The sequence below is a fragment of the Geospiza fortis genome, unplaced genomic scaffold (assembly GCF_000277835.1).
Source record: "Geospiza fortis unplaced genomic scaffold, GeoFor_1.0 scaffold16, whole genome shotgun sequence".
Lineage (NCBI taxonomy): Eukaryota > Metazoa > Chordata > Aves > Passeriformes > Thraupidae > Geospiza > Geospiza fortis.
The window spans coordinates 2391899-2414231 of record NW_005054302.1 but is presented as its reverse complement, the minus strand read 5'-3'; the positions used below and the strand labels follow the sequence as shown (position 1 = coordinate 2414231).

General features: G+C 36.3%; 1 protein-coding gene across 2 annotated transcripts in view; it reads right to left on the bottom strand.

Annotated features, from left to right (window-relative positions):
- The window catches only part of SACS (sacsin molecular chaperone), a 58170-nt gene that overhangs the window by 13027 nt on the left and 22810 nt on the right, over positions 1 to 22333 (bottom strand). The window contains exons 3-11 of one of the 2 annotated variants that reach the window (XM_031066010.1): positions 22151 to 22301; positions 19397 to 19484; positions 16269 to 16354; positions 13826 to 13937; positions 12546 to 12692; positions 9796 to 11278; positions 6700 to 6791; positions 4118 to 4144; positions 11 to 2781 (exon numbers count right to left, since the gene is read on the bottom strand). In XM_031066010.1, the coding sequence (XP_030921870.1) occupies positions 11 to 2781; positions 4118 to 4144; positions 6700 to 6791; positions 9796 to 11278; positions 12546 to 12692; positions 13826 to 13937; positions 16269 to 16354; positions 19397 to 19484; positions 22151 to 22301 (4957 nt within the window). The remainder of the gene's footprint in view (positions 1 to 10; positions 2782 to 4117; positions 4145 to 6699; positions 6792 to 9795; positions 11279 to 12545; positions 12693 to 13825; positions 13938 to 16268; positions 16355 to 19396; positions 19485 to 22150; positions 22302 to 22333) is intronic. The other variant, XM_031066011.1, reaches the window with a different exon arrangement.

Sequence of the window (22333 nt, the reverse complement as noted above, 5' to 3'; positions counted from 1 at the left end):
CGTTAGCTTCCTGCTGAGTCCTGAAGGACAGCCTGAAAAGTGTTCCTTTGTAGCTATAGGGAGATTCTACTGTCAGTGGTAGCTGGCAACCAAAAACTCCTATAAATGGCTTAAACTGATTTGGAAATTTTCGCAGTCTCTTCTGCTGCTTACTCCAGTTGATTTTGATGCCAGGGTTAGATTTATCTCTGATATGCTTACTTATATGGTTGACGTTTGGATCAAACATAATCATGAATTCCCGGCTCAAAATAATAGGAACATCAGTGATATGATAAACAGAATTGAATCCCAGTCCAAATTTTCCTACTTTGTCAACTTCACTTCTTTTTAGAGACTCTCCTAATCGAGTTATATTTAGGAAATCAGAGTCAGAAAACTCAGAGTTATTGAATGACCACAAAGCTGGACCATGACATGCTGCCATTCCTGGATCCAAAAGGTTCTCTCTTATATCCATATTTCTTCTCATGTCAATCAGGAAATTACATTCCGTTGCATTAGCATCATCAGCATTTTGAAGAAGCTCCTTAAAGATATCTGAAATGGAAGGGTATTCTTCCAATATGTTTTTAATTCTCACAGTCAGAGGCTCTCTTTGCCCAGATTGCTCAAACCCCATATTTTCTGGATTAATCAGTCTTGTGCTAAGGCATGGGACATTTAACCACTCAGCGGTTTTCATTGGTATGTCTTCATGCACCAAAATTATGGGTTCAACAGAATCCTCAAGCAGATCATTTAAGTCATCAACTTTGATGTCACAGTAACAGCACTCGTGAATTGGCTTCATTGCAAGTTTATAAGGAAGTTTGCCACTGTACAGCGGCATGGGTGTATGCAGACTCGCGGGGATCTGATTGCTGTACAGCCATCTTATGATGCTCAACATAATGTGAAGGCTTTGCTTACTCTCTTGTTCCGAGAGAGACTGCTCACTCTTCAGATATATTTTCTGAATAACCATAGAAACGTGGTCTGGTGTTAACTCCTCAATTGAGCCACAACATTTAAACAACTGGTGAAACTTCGCCATAGTTTTTGGAACATAATGTAGATAAGGCTGGAGATCAAGATCAGGAACTGATTTTATAACTGCTTGTGTGAGGGAACAAAATGTTTTACCTGTCCAAACCCAGGGAAATTTCAGGGCTTTAAAAGCTTCTTTCCCTTCTTCTAGATGATCATGCATAAATCCATAAATCTCAAGCAAGATATGCTGAAATTGATAGTAGTCCTCATCACTGAAGGTTTTAGAACTATGCCAATCAACTACCACCTTGAAATGTTTCAAGACTGCTTTTATGCTGGGCTTGGTGGGGATGCCAAGTGCTTTCTCTATATCCAGCAGTACATTTTCCACAAGAGGAACTGAGGAACCAACTAAAATTGCATGTGATATATCACACATTTCTGGTGGTGAACACAGATTACAGTGATCTCCTTTCCAAACCAAGGACCCTGGATAATTTGGAGGCCTTTCCTTACTTGCAGGAATCCATTTTATCTTTTTCATTGCAGCTTTTGTTTCAGATGATTGAAGCAGCATATGGTTTTTGTTCAAAATGGTTAAGAGAGTTCTAGCTTTTCTTAACAGCAAATCATGATTGGTGTTAGAGTCAGCATGCAAACTTTCAATTTTTTTTGCCACTCTCAAGATATCATTTTCGTCAAGACTGGCTTCATTTTTTAAGCCTATTTGTCTCAGTGAATGAAGAATATCTGAGGATGTAAAAATAACAGGGGGGAAGCAACTTTCCTCTTCAGCATAAAACAAATGTTGCAGAAGTTCTACCTCAGGATCAAAGAGTTCGTTTGCTGACATTATCTTTTCTGGTGAGATCTGAATAAACTTTAGTGGTGTCAGCCAATCTATCACATCTATATTCTCATTTTTCAGAAAAGTCAGATTTTCAAGAACCCATTGCATTATCTGTGCTGTTTCATCATATGAATAAAAATCACTTCTTATGTCTTCTATAACAAACTTCAAGCAGTCTGTGCTCTTTAGCTGTTCTGTTTTCAGCAAATTAGCTAAGCGAATAGTTGCTTCATCACTGCTGTCAATTATTGGAACAGAAAACCTTAGACTAGGAGGAATTTTGGCAGTGTGGTGTAAAACCTTACTACCTTTAAGCCCAGTAAAAACAGGGACACTTTCATCAGACGATTTTTCAATTTTTTTAAATATTAGCAGTTCCTGAATGATTTTCTTCTCTTTTTCATTTGCATCTGTTAAACTAGCTAAGAATGCCCTAAGAGCATCTTTATGTGTCGGTGGGAATGACGCAACCTGATTGCATAGTTTCTGTAAGGACATTTTTTCCATTATTTGTAAAACAGCACTTGGCAATGGTGGATGCACATACTTTTTTATAAGTGGATGTTGGATAGAAATATCCAGTTTCTTAAGTACAACTCCACCAATTTTCTGAATAATATCAGCTAAATATTCTGGGAGCTGAGTGTCAGATTCGTCTTCGAGAATGATGGGTGATGGATTCCTAAATCTAACCAGTTCCACCGATGACTGATTTTCCTCCAGCAGCGTCTTGGGGATAAGTGGCATTTCATCAAACACACTCAAGTCATCAGAGAAATGTATATATAGATTCTTCCAGACCATCTTCATCCAGGAAACTGATGGGTGCTTTTTTTCTTCCAAGCCTGGATACCACTGTACAACCACATCTCTCCCAGGCCACACGCTGTTCATAATTTCTTTAATGAGCCGGGCAAACCTTTCTGGGTTCAGGAGCTGCAGCTGAGTGCATGGCCTCCCTGAAATTACAGCAAAAGGGAAGAGTTGTGAAAATCACAGAGCAGAGTTACTTAGCAAATGGCTTCAGGGGACAAAGAAAAAAGAAAACAAGGAAAAAAAGTCTAATCTGTACCCTATATTTTGTAGAAAAAAAAAAGTTTGTTAACCAGGACTGCAGATACCAGCTTCCTTTACTTTCAGGAGTTAATTAAAAGAAAATACATTCCATATTAGTATGAAAATATAAACAAATTGAAAATTATCAGTATGTTATTATATTTGTTAGTTTAACACAAATTCTCAGGCATATATAGCAACTAGAGATTTAGAATTGAACTACAAACTTTTTTTTTAGTTAATTCTTTACCCAACTTATTGGCCTAGTGGTAAATAAAAATCTGATCCTTTATTTGTCTATAATTGGAAATGTTCAAATAGATTTGAAAGATTATTTATTAGATATAGCAAAGTGGTTCAGGTGCAGCTGCTCTTACAACTAAAACTGACAATAAATTAGGCTCAGGATGTGCTGAAACAGTCTATACGTTTTTATTCTTATTACTGACATTCTCACTAAAAGAAATATGTCTTTACACTCATGTCTTAATTAGCAATAGGAAAGTTTATACTTAAAAACTACAGAACTTCTGGGAGTGAAACAGCACAGAAAAAAAAAAATCACTACCTCAACGCATCAGAAATAATGACAGAAGTGAAAGCAAGACATCTATTTGAATTTCAGATCTTTCATCACACATCTAGATAACATTACCACCTTCTTGAAGGCAACAGTCCAAATAAAGATTGAGAGCAGTTATAGACATCCTTCAGAAAAAAAATCTTTTTTCTTTCACTTAATGCCTACAGAGCTACAGACTGATAGCTCTATTGAACACAAAAACAGGTAAACACATTAGCCCTGTAAAAATGAGGAAAACTTGCAGAAAGGGCCTATGGAAGATAAGAATCTACTTAAAAGCTCAACTTAAACCCCATTGTTTTAATTTGAGAAGTTAAAAATACGGGTTTTAAAACTATACAGGTAATCTTCCTGTTTCTAGGAAGACTAGAAATCTTCCTGCATGTAAAATTATTAAATATATATAAATAAACTAACAAAGATATTGATAATTTCCATGTAACATAATCACAATGTTTTCTTCATCAATATGCATTTTCCCCTCAACTGTATTTAGAAATCTTTTTCTAATTATGTTAGGTTGTTATGTCTTGGCAGCACTATTCAGCAAGTTTTTTTACAAGAAAGCTGGGGCAATGAGAAAAGCTAATCACCAAAAAGTCACGCAAATATCAAGCTGCAGTCCAAACCAGTACATCTTCAATTAATAACCATACCTGAAAATCCCCAGAGAAGCTGTTGGGCTAGAATATAATCAAATCCATTTTTAGAAAGCATCCTGTGAACTACATATTAAGACACTAAGTATAGAAACAGTTACTAACTAGACAAATACAGTTCACATTTTAGGAGAGTAAAAGTCAGATCTGTTTGCTTTTGAACAACACAATAAAAACAACTGCATCCCATCTCAAAGAAATATTACAAAAAGTTTCTATTTCTGCAATTGTAGCAGAAATCTCTCTGATGTAATTTCTACAGCTATATAAATAAAATTTTTGACAGATTAAGATTTCTAAACCTGTCAAAACCCCATCTAATACTTATTATCTATAGTTACATACAAATTTTATGGTAGTGCAGTTGTACAATTATGCAGAATCACTGTGTGAAGAATAATTTAGGAGGAGGGAGATTGAAAAGTAGGACGCCTGAATCTTATAAAGGATTATCTAATAGTATTTAATAATTCTGAGAACATTTAGAAGAATATTTGCCATATTTATTTACAAAAATATGTTATTCTAATGAATGGGAGGCATACTACCAAGAACAAGTCCCTAGAAAAATATCATCCAAATTGCCAGAATAAAAGAGAGACTTAAATGCAATAAAAAGCAAGACTTAAATGTGACCCAGAATTTCTCCAGTAACTAAAAGGAGCAGAAATACTTCATTGCAGTTCTGAGCCCAAGCCTGCAAGGGAAGGAATGTCCTAGAACTCAGCAAGGGACTGGTTTAATAACATACAGGGATTTTTCTGTTTCTGTCACCTCTGTGTTTTCTGTTTAAGATGTATTGAAGCACATACTGTATTTTGTTTTGGTTGTTTTGCTGTTTTTTTAATTTAAGCCTGCTTTTAGACTGCTTTGTGACGTTCACTCAGAGGAAATTGTCCAGGAAAGTACATTTCAAAAATCAGCTCAAGGTTTCATCACACAGAATGGGCATTTTTCAATACTAACATTGCTGTCTTACATGAAACCTTCATCCATCTAACTCACTGTGGTTGTCTTAATACCTATATATAGCCATTCCTTAAAAGGTACTATTAAACAGTAGTTCCTTTTGGTTCTATACGAGATCACAAACATTCCCTGTACTTTACATCCTGTTTAAAAATAGCACAGAGGGAAATTAATAGTAGAGAAAAAAAAAATTAAGCATATTCTAGTGCATTAACAGACACAGCATCCATCATGTAATATGCTGATAGGACTTTGAAAATTCTGCTTTTTAAAAAAGGGTTTTCTTTGTAATAATTTCAAACTTGATGTCCTTCATATTCAATTAAAGTCATGGATTTAATATATTCAATACATTTTATATTAAGTATTTACATGTTTTACTCTATGCAAAAAGTTGCTAGATTATTTTATTTTTTTCATTTGTGCTTTGCTATAGTTTAAAATTTTATCATCTTGCCTCAGGATTACCTTATTTTTCTTTTGTGTTTGATAATGAAGGAATGATCAAAACATGGAGAAAGAAGGAGCTTTAGAACTCAACAAAAGAATAATAAAGAGGAAAGATTTAAAGGACTGAAGGGGAAAAAAGGTCAAAACATAGAAGAAACTGAGACTAAATGATTGAAGATCATAATAAAGGATATAAAGAAAAACAAATCAAGACCGTGAATAACAATATTCCACATCTAGTTCTAACATCTTCAGACTAAGAAAGAATTCTGATGAATCAAGTAATTAAAAAAAAATACAAGAATCTTTTCCTGAAAAGTACATTTTCTAGACATTGAAGAACCGCTTACTTTTAAATAGCATTAATATATGGTGAACTAACAAGTGGCTTGATTTGTGAATTGTGTTTACATTAAAATATTTCTGAGATTTAGGCTTCAAATTTATCAATCAAATGATAAACACAAGGGTGGAAAGGTAAGTGCAGATAAACTTTGAGAAGAATAGATACCAGAAGAAAAATTAATTGTGAAGACAGTTAAATATAGACATATCTTATCTATAGATAAAACAAACTCCTTCACCATGTCTTTTGATCATGACTGGGAGTATTTCAGTAAGTCCACACTGACATAACCATAAACCATGAATTAAGAATCAGGGAACACATGATGAAATTATTTGATCTACAGTATGCATGAGACTTGATGCTTAAACTGATTTAACCTGGTTTAAAACAAATGTACTGAAGTGATCACCTGCAATTGTGAGTTAAAAGATGATCCACAGTACTAAAAGCATGACACAGCTATTGCATATGCAAATACTTTAAATATAAAACAGAATGAAGACTGTCTTAGGTGGAAGAATACTATTTGAATAAAATTCTTCATCCTTGAATACATTTTACTAAATTTTATCACAAATTTTCATCCTCCTTCCTTTGCCTTTTTGTTCATTTGTTTGAATTGAAATGACACAAATTTTCATTTGTGTCATTTCAATTCAAAGAAGTCTATCTATATCTTAATGGGTTTTTTTTTAGATGACTGTCTTATTTATGGGAACTCAACTTCCAGAGACATTACTTTAAACTTGGGTTTAGAGCTAGTCTGTTTGAACCATTAAAAGTTCTGTAAGAAATACAAAAGACACATTACCTCGGCTTTTGGCAGCTTCTTTCAAAGCAGCAAGGACCTCAGGCTTCAGGTCATCAGAGAGTAACCTTCCCTCCAGGCCAGGAAAGAGTGATCTAGCACACCATGAAAAAAGAGAAAAATAATTAAAAAAGGCCCCCACACTTAAGCAAAGCCTCATTTATTTGTGTTACTGTATAGACATCACCAGCATGGTCACCATCATGGTAGAACAGAGTACCATGCAAAGCAATCATGTGCATATGCAGACTAGGGCTTTCAGCGGGTATTTTCTGACAAATAAAAAAGTAATACGTTTAGAAGCAAAGAGTAGTAAAAAAGTAATTTTTCCAACTACTTTTCAAAGCAGGTCTAAGGAAGTTTTCTTTGATAGAAAAACTGGGATTAAAAAACTACTTTCACCTATTTGTACTCTAACCAAAAAAAGAGTTAAAATAGCACCTACCATTCTATGTCTCTTAGAATTCTGCTTGAAAAAATTACATAAACTACAACACAGAATTCTAGAATGTCACACAGACCTGTGGATTTGAAAAAATATGCAGATTTCAGAAGATCTGCAGTCAATACTTAAAATTATTGTGCCAAGAGTCAGTCTCATCCTCCCCGTCTCTTACTTTGGCACTTAAAACTAAATCAGCTTTCAGGGCTTTGGTCTTTGTGAAATCAAAAATAAATATCCAGTTTAATTCTGATTGCAGGTGTGTTCATTAGACATAAATCAACACAGAATCTGATTCTTCCACAGTTAGTAGAAAGAAAATTTCAAAGAGCCTATTTTACCTTCTTAGCAGGCTCCAAATTTGAATAAGAACCAATCTCCTAAACTGAATGGCTTTTGAAACATCTAACATACATAATTTATCACACTTAAAACATTAAAATTAAAGATGCTATATCTAGGCAAGAATAGAGGCAAAGAAAGCATTACTATTTGAAATTCCTGTTTCATCACCACTAGCAAGGAGATTTATGCCCATTATAATATGCTTTTGTATCAGTTTTACAAGACTAATCAAACCAAATTCCTGTTTCATCACCACTAGCAAGGAGATTTATGCCTGTTATAATATGCTTTTGTATCAGTTTTACAAGATTATTCAAACCAGGTCCATTACCAATGGAACATGAACTGAGTAAGAAATACTGGTGTCCTTAAGTTTCAAAAAAAGTATCTTATGACTGTCTGAAGCAGGGCTCTAATTTATTATTCTCATCATGGGAATGTTTTCTTTTTTAATACACTGTCTGAACTTCTGGAAGGATTAACAAAATGAAAGAACAACAAAAGATAAATCAACTCACAGTAGATGCTAAAAAACTTTTTTTAGAAAAAGACACTAGAATCATAGGCCCCTAGTAGCTTTAATCCCCTGATAAATAACCTGAATTGTTTAGAACAAGAAAAGATTATGGGTTTTCGATTATGGGTTTAAATTTATGGAGCTCCTGGAGTGGGTCCAGCAGAGGGCTTACAAAGATGATCAAGGCATTGGAGTCTCTCTCTTATGAGGAAAGGCTGAGGGAGCTGGGCCTCATGAGCCTCAAGAGGAGACAGCTGAGAGAGGACCTCATCCATGTCTGTATGTACCTGAAGGGAGGGTGTCATGAGGATGGAGCCAGGCTCTTTTTTGTGGTGCCAAAAATTCAGGCAATAGGACAAGAGGCAATGGTCAGAAACTGATGCACAGGAAGTTCCAGCTGAATACGAGGAAGAACTGCACTGGGCAATGACCTAGTACTGGAATGAGTACTGATTGCCCAGAGAGGCTGTGGAGCCTCCCTCACTAGAGATACTCAAGAACCATCTAGACACAAGCCTGTGCCATGTGCTCTGGGATGGCCCTGCTTGAGCTGGGAGGTTGGACCAGATGACCCCTTGTGGTCCCTTCCAACCTGACCCATTCTGTGATTCTGTTTAGAATATAGCAAAAAAAGAACAGCAGCAGGCTTGAAGATATGCAAATTGTTTTCAAGAAACATGGGAAGAAAAGTTGCTTGCATCCAACTACTTTTCTTTAAGATTGGCTCTCTATATGTATAGTCAAAACACAATTTACATAAGGACCTCACTTGAAGCATTTTACCTTAATAATACCTATATGGGCACACTCCGACCCACCTCTTCTTCCCTTTTAAACAGTCCACAGAGCAGTAAAAGCAACAGAACATATGCCAAGTGTCACATTCTCTCAAGTTGAGGGTCTGGAAATTAGTAGAATTCTGAGGCAAAGGAGAAGGAGGGCTCATTGTTGTAATTATGCATAGGGGTAGCACTTTGTAAGAGAAAACATCTGGTGTGTCTGAATGACTTCAAGCCTTATGTCTTTAGACATTGTGTGCAGATTTAGCAAGTATTTAATACATGCATAATCCAGTACAGACATAAAAAGCAGTAGTCATGCTTTCTCCCAGTGACCCCAAGCTCATTCATTCCAGCTAGCCTGCCCTTTGCTATCCCCTCCCCAGTGTCAGTGCAAGCTCTGTTAGCTGATGAAATGCGAACCAAACTGGAGCACTGATGCAGCTGGGAAATAAGCAAGGGAAAAAACTAATTGGAGAGGGACTGGAGAGAACAAAGGGAGAGCAGATGCAAAAGGCAGCTCATTGTAGTATCTGCTTATTTCCTGAAACCAGTTTTTAGTACTACCTCACTGAAATTAAGTGTTGTAATAAAAGAAAAAAAACCAGATGTAATCCCAAGGCTTAAGTTTAATAAAAGTCCTTAGCATTACCTAATTTAATGAACTCCCTAGTATGCACATTGCTAATCTCCTCATATTTGTAATTCTAAAAAGGAAATGAACAGGAATTGTACCCAGAGTTGTACTCTTAAAGCACAGATCACACAATTCTTTTATAAAGGGTTAATGGCAAATGGGTGTCAAACTTTTCAAATTAGGCATATGCACACAGACATATACATATATACAGAAAATTGAGTTCTATCTATGCCTTATTTCATCACAATGCAGGCTGCTGCATACCTTGTTTGTTGACAAGCAAAGGAGTCTGAAACATTGTTTTAAAATATAAATTAAAAAAAAATAAAACACCTGGCAAAAACCCTCCCCACAGTATTACAAATATTAAGCATACCTGGGATATTCTTCTGAGGTTATGTAAACTACATCCTGTTCTGACACAGATGAGGAAAAAGGAATAAAATTCCCATTCTGTAAGGGCAAAAGCTCCAATCCAATCAGTTCACTGTAGACTCCATCAGAAAGCACAAATTCTAAAAGATGGAGCTTTTCTTCAGCAGGCCCACTGTGCCCACATTTCCTCAGGACTTGCCGCACTACAGCAGGAGTCACTTTTTTCACAGCTTTAGCAGCAGAAAGAGTAAGATGCACTGCACTAGCAATATTTGCTGGTACCTTAGCAATCTGCTTCCCTGAATTCTGGAGGTAGTTGAGAACAGACTGCGTGCACTCCAAACTCTCATCCATTTCAGAAAAGTGCACCTGTTCCACCTTTATCCACTGATTACTCACTGAGTAAATAACTGTATGCTGGAGCAGGTCTTTAAAGAGAGGTACTACTATTGGTTTCCAGGGTACCCTGATTTTATTCTCATCAGGCCATAACCTATAAATTCTTTCAGGTGACAATGGAAAATCTGAATTCTTCTCAGTCTCCATTCGTTTGATAGCTTCCAAAATAAGGGTGGTATATGCCTTAGGCACTATATTTACCACAAGAAGGTCGTTCCACAAAGCTGCTGGATCTCTCCACTGATCCAGCTCTCGCCATTTGATACTCCTCCTGTTGTCTGTGAGACCAAAGAAACCACTAACATGAACTGGAAGTCCAGTTTTGCTTTCTTCACCAGGAGGCAAAGGCAGAAAACAAAATGCTCTTCCTGAAAAGTCTGCTACAGCTCCATTTTCCTCCTCATTAGTTGCTAAAGACATGGCTATTCCAATAGTAGGAACAAATTTCAAGTCATCAGCTAAAGAATCCAGTTCTGTGCACATTCCTCGACCACCCACGCAATTACACACTAACCAAGATGTTTTCTGTGCGTCCTTAACACTCTCATCTTCTACAACTATATTTACATGGTATGTCACACATGTTATGCTATTGCTTGGAACTCCCTTGCAATACTGATTTATTGCAGTTCCCAGGATTTTGATAGAATTGGGTCTTTCGTGTTTCAAGGCCTTGTTCTCACTAGCAGTTACTCTAAAAACCAGCCTCTCTGTTCCATCAGCTTCCCGTACATGCAGTGAAACATCCTGAACACTCTTCAGGAAAAGCAATACTGTGTCCGCATCTGCTCTGAAGGATTCAAACAGCTCCAAGACCTTCTGTTTGTCATAAACATTGCTGCTCAGTTGGGAAGGCTGCAGACGAAGTGGGAAACGAAAAAATGTACCAGGAAAGTTTCCATTCTTAAAGGTTTCCTTAGTGCTGCCAAATACACCAATGAAAGGTGCAAACTGGTCCGTAAGTTCATTTATTTCCTTGCTATCTTCTTTTAGATTCCAACACTGGCCTGATTCATGAGGTCCAAAGAGGGTTTGATGGGGATCAAGCATTCCAATCTGGTCGCCACTGAAGATACTAGGGACATCTGTATTCATAAAAACCAACAATTACTAATAAACCTAAAACAACATACTTTAAAAATACAGTGCTAAGGAACAAATTTTTAAAAGGCAAGAATAAAATATTCTAAAACTGTGATTAACTGAGTACAATCCTCAGGGAAATGGCTGAGTCACCATCCCTGGAGGTATTGAAAAGACATGAAGATGTGACCCTTAGAGACATGGCTTAGTGGACTTGGTACCATTAGGCTTGTGGTTGGATTCAATGTTCTTAAAGGTCTTATACAACCTACATGATTCTGTGATTCTGGTAACATAATTCAGTGCTTACTAACAGGGAGGAAACAAGCATATACCTATTCAGCAGCTGAATATATAAATATTCATTCAACCATTTGAATTCTAGCCGACAGTGAGCAACAAGAAGTTGCTTTCAACTTTCTTCAACTACATACTTTTATGTTTCCACTATTTTCAAGGAAAAAACCCAACAAATTAATTTACTACATGTGTGTTCTACTAGATTCATACTTTGCAGATCTTGAAGGCTGGCAGACAGTAATTCTATACATTTAAATGCACAAATGCACAGAATTATCAAACCACAGAATGTATTAATTTTATTCATGCTCAGCCAGGTAAAAGATTTTTTAAAATATCATGTGTCTTACAAATTCACTTCATAAGGTAAAAATGTTTAGCTTTTTTTTTCCTGCACTGTTATAACTGTGGAGACTGTAAGCATTATTTATGCTTCTTCTGTACCACAATAAAGCATTCTGGGAGAATAACAGATTTCAAGACTGAATATTAAGAGCTTGCAAAACAGTATGTACTATCTCTTTCAAGTGTAAATGTGCAGATACCTCTATTACATATCTTTTCTAGCAATAAATAAAAATCACTACTATCCAAAGAACCTGCAGTAAGACCTTCAGTTTAGTGAGTCGAACTTTCGCACTTCTACTTGGATACCTATCCTGTATTATGAGCCTCTATAAAATGAGAAGCAGTGTATAATTGAAACACCAGTATAAAGGAATGTTCATTTCAATGTAAAGGACTGAGTACATAATGATGTTAATAGAAATATCTTCAAAAACCTTCAAAATCAAACAGATGCCTTATCTTAGGATTAGAGAAAAACAGGAATGCTTCATAAGAAAATCTAGACATTAAGTAATTTTAAAACACATTATAGAGGAAAATATTAAATGCTTATGAATATCTAAAGCAATTTAACTATTTAAAACTTCAACACTTTTTTTTAAAAATAACTACTAAGATTACCTGTTATATGATAAACTGAATTAAAGCCAATTCCAAATCTTCCAACTTTCAGGGGATCATCCTTCTTCCTGCTTCTTGCTATTTCCTGTATACCATGCCAGTCCTCAGGGGTGAAAATTGCATCATTATATGCATAAAATGCTGGCCCTACAATAAACAGGCAAGAGTTAAAAAGATGTCAGAGGAAGAAAACTATTTAATCTTTAAAATTAAACATTTTCTAGGAAAATGGAACTCAGAGACCTAAGAAAGTATTTCTTTGAAGTATATGCATATGCAAATTTAATAAGGAAGCTATGACTCTAAGCTGACAACAAATTATGACTTATAATGAAAAAACCGCAAAATGCAAAAGCAAAAGCAATGAGATGAAGTTACCTCTGTAAATGGTACTTAGATTTATATTCTGATGTGTTATTTAATTCTTACATCCTCATTTTAAAAGAATGATTCTGAAAAACCGAACAAAAAGCAGAAAAAAACAAAACTTCTGAAAGAAGTGTCACATGGCACAAGGCTTAAACTCAATCTGTTCAGACTATCAAAAAGATGCTCAAAAAATGTACTAGTCACAGTCTGAAGATACCGCCACTGGAAGGGAATATAAGGCAAGATAAAACAGTAACCTCTGTCTAAAAAGTAAGACAGACAAACTCATATTAGAAGACATAATAAGGCTGATTAACAACTGAAAAAAAGCCAGAAGAAAGAAGTAGTGGATCATCCAACACTGAAACTTCAAATCACAACTGAATGCCTTTCAGGATCACTATGCAAACTAATTTTAAAAGTAATATTAATAATAATTATTAAATACATAATTGACCTTTATCTCACAAAGCCATAGTAAATGATGTAAAAAACTAAAGTTTCAAGAAGCTGGACTTGCAGTATACAGACGTCAACATGGAACAAAGTTGGGTGTACAGTCAAGGGAAAAATGGGATGGGGAAGAAAACCGAACTGCCTAGAGAATGCTGAAATGTAAAGGGCACAGGTAATTTTTACTTTAAAAACTGATGTGCTGGCTTGGGCTTCATGGTAGCTGGGGGCTGTGTTTTGGATTTGTGCTGGAGACAGTGACAATAACACAGAGCTGTTTTAGTTATCACTGAGCAGGGCCTATGCAGAGCCAAGGCCTTTTCTGCTTCTCTTGCGGCCCAAACAGTGAGCGGGCTGGGGCTGCTAAGGAGCTCCAAGGGGACATAGCCAGGACAGCTAACCCCAAACAACATGCAAATTGAAAAATAATGGCCAAATTTATTAAAACTTATACTTACCCTGATATTGTGCCATGTCCTTCGACCATAACGTTTCTGTTCCATACTGAGTTTCATCATATAAAAACCTAACCTCCGTAGCACCAGCATCTTCTGCATTCTGTATCAGTTCCTGAGGTAGAAAAAATAAATTAAAACAAAGTATAATGCAGTAATACATATTCTAGCAACAGCTTTTGAACTTAAACAGTAGAAAATAACAAGCAAATTTCTAAACTATAACTGTTTTCGTACGTTTCAACCAAAATGGTTTTATCCAGCTTACCTGCATGAGAATAGGTATCTTTATAAACAAATATTCAGACAAATACTATAAACATGATTTGAATGTGGAGCTCAAATACCACACAAAAGCAGTCATAAAGTTGAGAAATTAGCTACTAAACTATTACTACTATATTATCATAAGAAGCAGAGTTGTATAAGTCTCAAAACAAAGCAAGTGTGAAAAGAGAAACAAAGAATTTTAAATTTTTCGAAGTGTATTAGGTAAGTCCTTACAAACAACAGTGAGGCACAAAGGGGTAATCCACAGCACTCTTCTTTACATCAACTGAATTAGGTTCAAATTTACATTTCACAGTATGAACCAACCATTCCTGGACCATGGAGCTCATGCCTCCAGCACCCTTGCAGCAAAGGGCTGCAAAACAGTTCTGACCAGTAGCTCCCTAAGTCATGAACCAACAGAGCAAGCAACCCTGTTGAATGAAACCCACAGACTGGAAAGAGGCTTATATTAAGACTGAGTATTTGCTAAATAGTAGTATCAGTGGTGAGAGCTACAGAAAACTCAAATGTCAGTAAAGCAGTTCTGTAAACATGACCATTAATAAAATATGCCTATCCAGTCCTGTTTTCATCAACAGTAGACACGTAAGCATGATTATAAATACCTAGGGGATTACAGCCTCACACAATGGCCTATTTACACTGAATCATCACAGTGTATCAGGGCTCCAGACACATAAACACGTGTGTATGCTTATGTGGGTGTGTGCAAGCTTGGCATAAGCAAGTATTTCAGCTGAACTGAAAAGCAACATAGATACATCACATGCAATGTATTCACATACTTTAATTTCATTCAGTTATACATAAAAGACTTGATAGCAAGATTAATTTCTACTTAAAAAATGCATCAACTAGCAGTCAGTATTTCAGATTAGGTTGCATTCAAGTATATTGTTGAGACTAAAATAAGCTCACTGTTACCTAATATCTGGTTCCAAAATTATAACCCTTTTATTTTGCAGTTTTTGACAGTATGTTCCGTCTATAATGCATATTATATTGTCACTTCTACATAGTTTTGAAGTATTAGCATTTCTTGCTAATGAGATAGTAGTATTTCTTGCTATTATGAGATAGCAAGAAATACACCTACAGTTAAGCATAAATAACAGATGTTTAAAGAATCTTTACAAGATGTTTACATGCAGTTCTTCTTCTAAAAGAACAATCATAACAGTCTTTCATGAAGACATAGTAAGATAGCCCAAAGTTTCCAGAAATATTAAATACTAAGTATGGCAATCACCATGAAATCAGACTTGCATTCATGCTGTGGCACAAGAAGGTAACTGCTACATTCAGCTGTAACAGCATTGTATCTGAAGATTCAAAACACTGAAATAAATTTTAAGGTATCAGTAAAATTCCTGGTAGTAATCTCTCTCTAACAATCTGTTAAACTTAAATTGTAAACTACCAAAACAGCATCATTTCTACTTTTAGATTTACCTACTTCCTTATTTATTCATATTGGAATGAAAGTTTGGGTTTAAAATATTGAGAAAATTTGAACCCTTCTTAATTCAAATTCATTTTACAGATGCAACTAGTACTGAGAAATAATAAAAATGTAAGCACTCCTCCTACATATGGACACTGCTGAGAACATACCCAGGAGGCAATTTGCCAAAACAGTTGAAGATATGCTTATCTTGGGCATTCCCACTAAGCATAATCAGCTTCTAGTTCCATGGTTGCAAACAAGACAACAGACATAAGGAACTGTCATCACCTGTCAACATTTGTATTTGGGTGTTTTGGATGTAGGCATGTCTAGATAGATAAGTTATATCTGTATCAAATCCCATTCATTAGAACCTAGAATTCCTATACACTAAGAAAAATTAAATTCCTACCACCCATGTGATGAAGCATGCTGGATGAGAAGTTTAACATCCGACTAATCACCCCGGATGCTCTTAAAAAAAATCAGACTGCCATCTTCAAAGAAAAAAAAAAAAAAAAAACCAACTAAAAACCACACAAAGCACACAACTCATTTTGCCTTGTCCAGAGAAATGGACACTTATATCTTCTGTAGTAAAGTGAATATAAGATAAAACAACCACAAGATTTGCTGGGAAGTGTTAAATTTTGGCATCATGTCATGTACATTAAGTAACTGTTAAAAATACTATTTGTTGTCTACCTTAAGAATCTGTCCTCCCTCTGGATATCTTCTTAATATATCCTTTAGAAAATCAACAAGTGGTGGAGTTGTTTGTCCAAAACGACCTAAAAGCAAACAAGTAAATAAAATTATTATTATTATTATTATTATTATTATTATTATTATGCTGCATATTATGCTGCTGTGCACTTAATTTCAGATTTAAAAAAATACTAAAAAATTACTGGAAACAATAATTTCTTAAAATTAACTCAAGGCCTATTATTGTCAAATCTTGTATTTCCAGAATCATCTGTGAAAATCCTGTATTACAAATCTTTAAATTAAAAAAGGTGAAATAGCAGTCTTGATGTTGAAGTAAATGAGCTGTTTCATATTTAGATGAAATAAATTTGGGGGCTAAGTCTTTGCAACCGTTATGCCACAATTCCAAATACTTGATGCTCAAAAGTAGCAATTTCTAAAGGACTACTGCTGTTTAAGTAGCAGGACAGTATGCCAGGGCAGCAGTGGCTCTAACTCTTTTACAGCCAGTCATGATCCCTACTGACAGCTACACACACAGGCACAGAAGTTTTTAGCTCTAGTGTACACTTCCTGTTCTGACATACTCTGGGCGTGGACCTGGTGCCAGCCTTGGTGTTGCCAGGGCCTAATGCTGGAGGGAAAAGAATCCCAGCATGATGAACATGTGCTCCAAGAGAAAAAGTCTATCACAAAATTAAAGGTTCAATACTCTCCATTTCAAACTCCAGCCTGAGACTAAAGGGCAACTCCCTAAACCAAACCTCTAAAACATGTGCTTCAAACAAATAGCAATGATACAATCCTCACAAGGAAAACAGACCCTAATGATGCCTCATCTAAAGCTTTTTTTTTTAATTATTAACAAGTAATTATCCTCTCCTTCTCTTCTGCATATACATGTTTATGAAGCACACAGATTTAAACCCACATATGTAATTCTGGAATAAAACACTAGGATAAAAAAGCAAAGTGGAAAAAGGGGGACAAATGAGAGTTCTATTTGCTGAAAAAGCATCAAATAAAAACATCAAATATTTTGTCTTTAAAATTTTCTTGAGTAACTTTATTTACAGTAACTTAATAACATCAATGAAAAAAATAAGCAAGACATTGCAACTGACAGCTGAATGTGTGAAGTATTTCATAACTTCTGTTACATTTGCAGTATACAGAAGTATATGAAAGTCAGTATGCCATATGCATACCTCCAAAATAAGGCAAACTGATCAACAGACATTACCTAAAATGAAAAAAACTGATCTTCTCTAAGTTGGACAGGCAGGTGGAAGTGTTTAAACAACACATTTCATTCACCATGGGAACCACCACAAAAACAGACAAATAACTTTTAAGTGATAGGAATGAAGATAGACTTTGTTCTCTTTAAGAGCAGAGCTCTGTATGTCACAACAATTACTCTGGCTACAGGTTATTATTTACTGCATCCTATGAAAGGCTAAACTGATTTTTCTTCAGTATTAGAGCTGCTCATATTTAACACAAAACTGGTACCACAAATTTAAAGGAGAAACTCATTCTACTGTAAGAGCAGTCAAGCACTTAGGAGCCCAGAAATCTGTGCAGTCTCCCTCCTCTTTCCAAGCTCAATCAGATGAACCCTCAAGTGACCCAGACTGACCTCAGAGCTGCCCACACTCTGAGCAGCAGGCTGGAGTAAAAACCTCCTCATGTCCCTTCAGACATGACTTATTTTGTGATCATATGAAAAGATCATGCATTATTTGATAGACAGCAGCAATGAATGAACAAAAAGGGGACATGGATAATCCTCAGAGTACTTCAGCAACCCATGTGCTTGGTCCTATTGACCATGCACTTCCAAGTTAGAAATTCAGGGCATTTCTTGATTCACCTGCTGTAAGGAAAAATCTGTAAACTGGAAGACTCCAAAATGAACACAGAAGGCTGATACTGAAGCCTTCAGAAGTTTTAAATTGACTTACCTCAGAACTGTGGGCCAGGAAAGGTTAAGCACTTTTTCTAGACATAGATTGCTTACATCTCTAAGAAAATTTCCAATCCTAGGCACAAAAATACAGCAACAGTTTCTCTTTCCCATGAAAGATTTCTTAGGGCCACTACACTTTATTCTCTATATAGTTACATGGTGGAAAATAAGACTTTTTATTTAATCTACCACAGCCTACACACAGCAAAATATTAGAGCAAGCAGAGTGACAGAAAGAAAAATGTCTTTTCTTTCTGTCAAGAGTGACAGAAAGAAAAATGTTTGATATCAGAACCAGGAGGTCACAGAAATGAGGTCCATTTTCATAGGTGTTTTCTAATCACTTCAGGCTCCAGAGAATGTGAACATGAACTTCTGGCTAATATACAAACTTCCCTCTGTCACTAAAAATCCACAGTCCAGTACATACATTCCTTGAACAGGCTAAGAAATACAATATTTTATGAGACCAAATAAAATATCTGCATGAAAAGAAAGGTCTTCTTTATCATGCCATCTGATTAGCATTTATTTCATTGCCTTACAATAAAGTTATTGTGAGAAGAATATTAATGCTAGCAGCCAAATAAAATAATTATGATAGAGTTTAATTAGAGATTTCTGAAGATATTAAATTATCAAGATATTATATGAAAAGACAGACCTTCAGGTTCTTTTAATAAAAATGTAAATAACAGACAGAATCAAAAGAAAACCAAGTTATCAAACAAAAAACTCTAAAAACAACAGAAGAAATCCAGACATTTTTTACCACTGTTATAATTTTTACACAGTGGTTACTGAAAAGATATCCTTTCCGTATCTGAACTGTTTTCAAGTACCCAGCTTATTTTATATGAGACAAGGCAGCTACAACACTACTGAAAGGCAAGCCTTATTGATTCCAAAGGATAGCAATAATCTAAATTCTACATATTATATCACAGGAAAAAAATAAACACCAAGGCACTTAAAAAGAGAAGTTTAATTTTTCTAGAGCAGAATGAAAAGAACAAGTGACAAACCTAGGACTTACATGAAAAATAATCTCTTCCCATTTAAAGAAGATAAAAATTTCAATTAACTCCACATTGCATCAGAAAATGCTTTGAGCTTCCAGTTAATAAACAGAGACAAATATTTTCCATACCTCCTCCTTTCAACCCTTTTGACTGAAGCTCTAGAAAAACTTGATTTTGAGACTTCTGAAGATCCACAATCTTGATACCATCAGACAACTGAAGGAAAAAATAAGATCTTGGTCAGAAGTTTCAGTTTGATAATAACAGGACAAAACAAATCAGGCGGAAAAAATGCCTATAGAAGCATACTAAGAGCAAGCCATGGCCTCCTGTTTCTACAATTGAAAAAGTTTTGTATTCAGGGAAGTTCTGGAAGCATAAAACTAAAACAGTCATTGTTCTAAGGTGCATGCCCACAAAAAAAAATTAACATATACAGGAAGTACATAATCTGTATACTCCACAAGTACATCTGAGTATGCAATTTCCTAGGGGGCTTAAACTAAGTAATAGCAGCTCAAAGCAGCAGGAAAGACACTGTGTAGAGACAAAAGTCTGTCAGAGAAACACCCCTGAAGAATTTGACGGCCTCATCCCCCATTACCTCTACATGCAGATCCATCACACCATGATCAAGATTGAAAGGACCACTGAAAGTCATCTAATCCTGCCTCCAGTGCCGCACCAGGAACACTACAGAGAAACTGAGGCAAACTAAGCAACACATTCCTTAGCAGCCATTGGGAAAACTATTATGTATTCATCACACATAAAGATTTTGTTGCAATTCTAGTTTCATGTGGTGTGTCTCATTCATATACCAAGTGCTGCTAGAAGATTCATATATGACCCATGTTATACTGCACACAACAACACATGCAGATTTAGAAGGCCACTGTACTAATTAGAAGCTAGATTAAAATATTATTATCTGAAATTATATTATTATATTAGTCTCAGTTTGTAGTAGATTTTGGGACTACTTCCTCACTTTGATGGGTAAAAACAAATCACTAGAAAGCAGTTGGTGTTTACACAGACATAGATGCTTACAATCTAACTACACTTAAGACAGCCCTAGTCCAGAGTACGTAATCATTATTTAACATCATTTGTAAGAAAAAGAACCTTACGTTCTTTTTTACTTCTATCAGTTTTAAATAGTGATTAAAACAACAGCAGGTTTATCTAAAACTGCAAAAATATTGTACTTGAGTTGAACTTTCTCAAGACGTAAAATTGGGTTATAAGTATTCTGAAACCACTAAAATATAAAGCAATCCACAGAGTGGTGAAAGTTATCACCAAGCATTAAAGGGATAGAGTAACCAAATATTCTAAGGTAGGATTTTTGTATCAAGACACCACTAGAAACTTGGACATTGAATAGATCCAAATGAATAGTTTAATACAGTAAGGAACTATGAGACAAAAAGATACAGGACTTTACTTAACATCTATCAATTGCACATAACAGTTGTAATAGAAAAAAATTATTCACAGATTAATATTCCACTACTCAAAAAAATTTAAAATCATTTGATCCCAATAAACAGGACTTCAAAAGTTTATAAAGGATTTTCAAATTTGCTACAGTACAAAATAAATATTCCCATATATATTCTAGTGTATTATATTTAAAAAACCCCAATCAAACAGAACAGCAATTACAGTCTGCTTACTGACTGTTCCCTGAAAAAGATAAGTTTTCTGTGGCAGTCAGATCTTTGCTTCCAGGCAAATTTTAGAAAGTGATACAGAGTTTGTCCTCCAAAAAGGGAAGGCCTGGTGAGAACAAAATCAAGGACATGCAAAAAAAGATAAACTACACAGGCAGTTTGCTTCAAACCTGAGCCCTCAAAGCCAGCTTGTGTTGCCCAGGTTCTTAAAAGCTTCCCAAGCAATACAACCAACACGTGTATCTTTCCTTGTCTCACAGAATGGTTTGGGTTGGAATGGAACATTTGAAGACCATGTATTCAACTCCCTCTCCTACCATTGCCATGAACAGGAACTAGATCAGGTCTCTCAAAGCTCCATCCTACCTCATTATCAACATTTCCAGTCATGGGGAATCCATAACTTCTCTCCGCAACTTGTTTCAGTATCTTATCAACCTCATCCTAAAAAATTTCTTCCTTGTCCCCAGTCTAAACTTACCTTTTTTGGCTTAAAGCCATTGTCCCTTGTCCTATCACTTCAGGCCTTGGCAGAAAGTATCCTTCTACCTTTCTTATAAGGCCCCCATTATATTTAGAAAGGCCACAATAAGGTTTTCCTAGAGCCCTCTCTTCTCTACACCTTTGCAAATCCCCTTGCCCTATTTAACACTAATTTCCAGCCTCCTCTCTCTCCCTTCTTGCCTCTATTCATCCCATCCCACCAGGTCTCCAGGTTCCCATCTCCCAAGAGCACAGCCAGAAGCACAGGAAGCAGTACTGAAAGACTGAGACCAGGCTGATGCTTTCAACAGAACAAGGTCATTCATTCATTCATTCAACTCTCTCCTGTGCCCAGACTTCAATTTTCAGCTTGTCACTTTCATCTCACTGCGATGTCAACTCTGCTCTTGAAACTGACTGGAAAGGCAGGAGGGCAGAACAAACACGTCAGCACTCTCCGGTGAATTTCTGCTCTCCCCAACAACTCCCCAAAGAAATTAGGGTAAAACACAAGAAGAACTTCAGGGAAAGAAAGAAAAAAAAAATACACAAAAACTCGGATGATAAAAGCTGGCGCTATGAGGGTCGTCCAAACGACCTCCGTGCTTCACACGGGAGAACAGCTAAGGACAGGCACACACACCGCGCTGCCCACGCACGGCACAGGAGCATCCGGGTGGGCACTTCCCGCGGAGGCTCCGCCGCCCGCCCGGCCCTCACCTCTCTGCCGCGGTGCCACAGGCGCTGCTGGGCGAGGGGCAGCCCGGCCTCCGCCTCGATCCGCCTCTTCACGTCCCGCACGGCCGCGGACGGCGGCAGCTCGAAGGTCCTGCAGCCCAGGCAGTCATGGAGGACGGTCACCCGGGCCAGCCTGCGGCGACACGACAGACAGCACATGAGAAA